Raw genomic sequence first — 5,000 nt, 5'->3', positions numbered from 1 at the left:
GTGTAAGAAGTGAGATTTTTAGATCCAGTGAAAAAATCCAAAATATGGCCCTCAATGTGTTTGTTGATAGTGATATAGATGGGCATAAATTTTTCTCTCAAGTGTTTTTTAAAGATATATTTTCACCCACTGATTTAGTTTCTCAGCAAAAGAAGTTGATAGAATAGGGAAAGATTGTTGCATTCTATTTAGTATTATATCAGTAAGATTGCTCTGGGTTTATGTTTTAGAATCAGATTTATAGTTATATTACCCAAAGTTTTCAGATAGAATAAGCTCAAGAGCTATTGATGATTGCCTCATATTATACTCACATAGGCATATGCTTTTGGTTTTGATATTCTAGGAGTTATATTTACATGAACTTCATAAAAGATTTTAAAGATATAGCTTGCTAATACTTGTTAGTGGAATTAGGAGGAATACTACAAAATGTTGCCTTATATATTATATGGCCATACATTTATGCCTTTGCTAGAAGTGTTTATAGTTATTTTCATCTAAAATAATAGATATTACATAAAGGAGAATATGCTAAGATTTTTAAAATTGTCTCCTTGTATTTTTTATTCATTAACATCTGGCCTTTGACATCCATTTTTTACCCACAGTTACACCAACACCAGATGCCTCTTCTATTACACCTAATTTGGCCCTCGTTCTTGCTCTTGTGCGGCACTCTGACCTGGCTTTGGACTTGCAAGGGGTAGATATCAGGTGAGCCTTAGCATCATCATCATTATCATCATCATCATCATCATTATCATTATCATGGTTTTGATTATTATATGAATGTGATGAGCAGGGTCATGTGATTAAATCACACAGGAGCTTTTTATTTTGTTTGCTTCATTAGCCAAGAATCCTTTTGTTTTCCTTGAGTATCCTTTCCTTTTTACAATAAAAGTACTTATGTACTAGCATAGATGTTCATTTTGTTCATTCATTACATTGTGATAATATCAATGATGTATATATTGAACATATTGTTGGAAAATATTTGACAAGACAGATGAAGGAATGTTGTCCTTTGCATGATAGAATTTTCTGCCAAGATTTAGGTATTTTTAATATGATATTCATTGTTGTATTTCTTATGATTTTCAATGCCATTATTATTTTTAATAGTAGTAGCAGTAGTACTTCAACTTTTTCTACTGTTTATTTTAGTGTTAGTTATACATTACTCTGTGTCAGCCCATAAGCTCTAACCCACAACACCACCATCCTCCCCACTCCCTTACATCCTGCAGTTTCCTTTCTTCTTCCTCCCGTCTTACTCCCTGTATCTTGCTGTTGCTTTTCTCCCCCCTCCCTCCTCACTCTTTTGTGTTGTGCTGTGCCCTCTCTTCCTCCTCTCTTCTCTCTCCCTTGTGTCCTACAGTTTCTTTTCTCCCCCCTCCCTCCTCATTCCCATTTATCGCAATGGCTTTCTTCTATTCTTCCTCATTCCCTTGTGTCCCAATGTTTCCATTCTTCTCCCTCTCTCCTCTTTTCCTTTCTTCCCCCTCCCTTATCTTTACTGTGTAGTAAACCTTCTACTTTTTTCTAGTTTATAGTTTATAGTATTGAAATACAATATCTATCTAAATAAAATGTGAATACCCTATCACATTTTCAATACTTTGTAGTACGATAGTGGAAAGAGCAACTAAGGAACAGTTCACTGGGGATATATAAAGATTTGAGGTTGTTATGGGCTATTCGATTATACAAGTAGTGTGTAACAATAGTAACTGCATAGTTCTAAACTCAGTTTAACCCACTCACAACGGGGGCATTCCAGCCTTGCATGTCACAGTGCCGGGGCTTTCGAATGCTTAGGCCTAAATCAATTAAATGGCTGGCACCATATTGTGCCGCCCGGCCACCGGGCTTTTGAATGAGTGGTACAGTAGTGTAACACCCGTCCAGAGAGGGTTAAAATGCAGAGAAAAAAAAAAATCATGATTATTTCATAACTTACATTCCTGATTATTATTTCATTATGCTGCAACAGACCATTGGGGAAGTGGCTACAGTGTGATGACCTGGTACCTTTAACCCTGCAACTTTTGCAAGCAGTTGCAAATATCTCTCAGAATGCAGACCGGTTGTGCGACATATGTTCAATTCTCACAAGTAGGATAGTTCTCTGTTAAGAATTGTTCAGTAATTAGAGAGTATATGTGGATATGTGTGTGTTTATAAATATATGTTTTTGCTGTATAAATTTTTATTGTAAGCATTAATTTGAGTATAGTTATTGAAAGATGATAAAATGTTGCTGAATATGTTTTTGATATATATTTTACGTAGTAATTGTATGTCTTATATGAATGATATCTAACATTTTATATATTTGATATCTAAATCTCTTTCATAAGTGATGTCTGTAGATATAATCTATAAATGATGTCTATATTTCATATCTATATAAAATATTTGCATGTAATATCTACTGCTGGTATTTATAATATTATGTAATACTCAAAATATTTATAAAATTTCTATTAGATAAGTTATACTTATCTCACCTCCTTTGAATTAATCACTCTTTTACTTTTATATGCTCCATTGTTATTCTGCCTTTTATATTGGATAATGCATTTTTACTTGATTCAGTTTTATGATTGAACAGATTACATGGAACATAGAGTATGCAGGAAAAACAGTCATGACTTCCCCTTTGATGAGAACTTGCCGAAGTTGCTCATTTCGGTCATGCATAATTCCCTAAAAGCTCGACTCACAGCTGCAAAGAATGGAGCTTTCAGGTGTGAGTAAGAGTCCATATATTTTTTTTTTTATTTAGATATTTTAATTTTGCAAGAAGTTATGCAGTAATTTCCATAGATGGTATCTTTTGTTTTATATCAGTAATGATTTTATTTTTTGTGTCATTGTTACTTGATAGCTTTCAACAATTTTAATTATAGTAAAGCGTTCTGTATCATACCTTTTATATATCTATAAGTCAAACGTTGATAAACCTGCTATAAACAGCTGTGAATTTATGAATATATCTTAAATGTAATAATCATAATCTAGAAGAACCAGAACAAAAAAGATTGTTGCTGTTTTTTTTCCTCTTTGTAATTTTCATCAGCTTTTTCATTCTTAGTATTATTTTCCAAGAGAAAAAAATTGAACCAAATGAAATGAAGCTAAAAAAAGATATTCTATACTCTGCTAAGATCCCATTTTGAAAGCACTGCACAAGATGTGAATGTAAAGTCAAATGAAAATGTTTTTTTTTCTTATTCAATCTTTTAACAAAATGCAGAGATCAGGTAAAGTAAAGGAAAACATACATCTTTTTCTGTCCCAATTCCTTCTTTCAGTACTCTATGAGATAGGTCTGCAGACAGGAAGTGAGAGCGTGTGGGAAGCTCTGAAGACGTTGCTTGGAGGGAAGGAGATTCTGGAGCGTTGGAGCCAGCTTTCTTGGAAGGTGTCAAGACTTGGTGCAAACAGGTGGGATTAGGATGTGTGTGTATGTGTTTGCGTGTGTGCATGCATTCGTGCATGCATGTGTGACTTCTACTCGTCTACATTGGTAACGTTCTGCTCACCAGAAAGCAGTGACAGTCACGCATGGCCTAATCAAAAGGTAATTGGATTTGTTTTCCCTAAAGTCACCTTTACAGCTTTTATTCCTAACATCTCATTGATCACTACCTCCCATATTCTTTATTTAGTTGCTATATAAAGTAATAAAAGCTAAGAACATTTATCACTGTGGAGTGGAGTTCAGGATGACATCTACCACTGATTTCCTATGCTTTTCTTATTGATTCTTCTCTCAGAGATTTGCCAGATTATTTTCCCCTGTCACCAGTAAACTCTTTAATAAGCTATTGCATCAGATTGGTATCCTGAAGAAACTCAGAACTTGTAATCAGTCCATACCTGTACATCAAGGACCAGGAGGTGATTGGGAAGGTATTTTAGAGGTGGGAAAACAGAAATTGTTCTTCAAGAGTCCTCACCATCAAGGGCAAAAGTGATAGAATTCCTCTTAAAACCCCTGACCATTCCTCCAAACATCAGATGTGGAAACAGTACTTTCTTAAATAGAGATGTTCAGCATTATTACTTCTGAAATGGTCTTCCATAGTATATATACCTTTGCACAAGTGAAATTGTTTAGGCACACTTAATGTTGACTGTTGATAGTGAGGTGAGGAACTTCTTTGTAAGTGCCAGCAGACATGGGTATGAAGAAGTTCCTGGATTCCCCTTTTTTTCAATGAAAAGTAGATGAATGACAAAACACTTTAGTGTTGATGCAGTGGTAGAAAAGCCCTTTAAACACAAAATAGGTTTACTGACAGGTGAAGCAACAGTTTAACATTTTTCCTAGATTTCATCTTTACGGTAGGCTAGCAATATTTGGCACAGTCTCTGCATTGGTGTGGTTACAGAACATAAACATTCTCAAATATGTTACACAAAATTGTATAGCTTTTGTGCTTACCGTAACAGAATTACTTTTCTTTGTATATACTGCACGTGCTTCTTCCTTTGCCTCATGGAATTCATCAAGTATTTCCAAAATACTTATGTAAGACAAAAACTAAATAATAACCAAAGTCCAGAAAGAAGGACAGTTCCCATATCAGCTGTGGAATATATACCAGAGGATGGAGGCTGGCCTTTCTAGGACTAACAATTATAATGTATTGTGAAGAATCTACATGTATTTGCTCATCCTGAATTTGTCTTATTCTTATTTATATTCTCTCTCAAACCCCCCTTCCCTCTTCTCCTATCTTATTTTTTCCCTTCTCTTCACCCTCTCTCTATCTCATATTCCCATTTCTACTTCATTCCCCTTCCCTTCCCATCCACTCTTTCTAAAACTTGTCATATTACCACAGCATCCCATCTCCATTCCAGCAAGCCCGACAGCCGAAAGGTAACTTCCATAGGAGACAAGGAGCATCATCAACAGGCAGACCCATCCATGAGTATTATGCGTGTGGCAGAAATGGCCAGTGACCGCAACTGGGACCTGG

General features: G+C 35.1%; 1 protein-coding gene across 2 annotated transcripts in view; it reads left to right on the top strand.

Moving 5' to 3' along the window:
* Window positions 1–5,000, top strand: part of LOC122260327 (uncharacterized) — an 18,233-nt gene that overhangs the window by 7,438 nt on the left and 5,795 nt on the right. For both annotated transcript variants that reach the window (XM_043027550.2, XM_043027552.2), the window contains exons 4-8: window positions 612–717; window positions 2,000–2,121; window positions 2,621–2,758; window positions 3,324–3,456; window positions 4,882–5,000. The exon at window positions 4,882–5,000 is cut by the window's right edge and continues 99 nt beyond it. In XM_043027550.2, coding sequence (XP_042883484.2) covers window positions 612–717; window positions 2,000–2,121; window positions 2,621–2,758; window positions 3,324–3,456; window positions 4,882–5,000 — 618 coding nt within the window. The remainder of the gene's footprint in view (window positions 1–611; window positions 718–1,999; window positions 2,122–2,620; window positions 2,759–3,323; window positions 3,457–4,881) is intronic.

This window comes from Penaeus japonicus, unplaced genomic scaffold (assembly GCF_977035675.1).
Source record: "Penaeus japonicus unplaced genomic scaffold, GWHDUDI00000001_assembly GWHDUDI00000016, whole genome shotgun sequence".
NCBI classification, from domain to species: domain Eukaryota; kingdom Metazoa; phylum Arthropoda; class Malacostraca; order Decapoda; family Penaeidae; genus Penaeus; species Penaeus japonicus.
The sequence above is the reverse complement of the archived record's forward strand: the minus strand, read 5'-3'. Positions and strand labels throughout refer to the sequence as shown.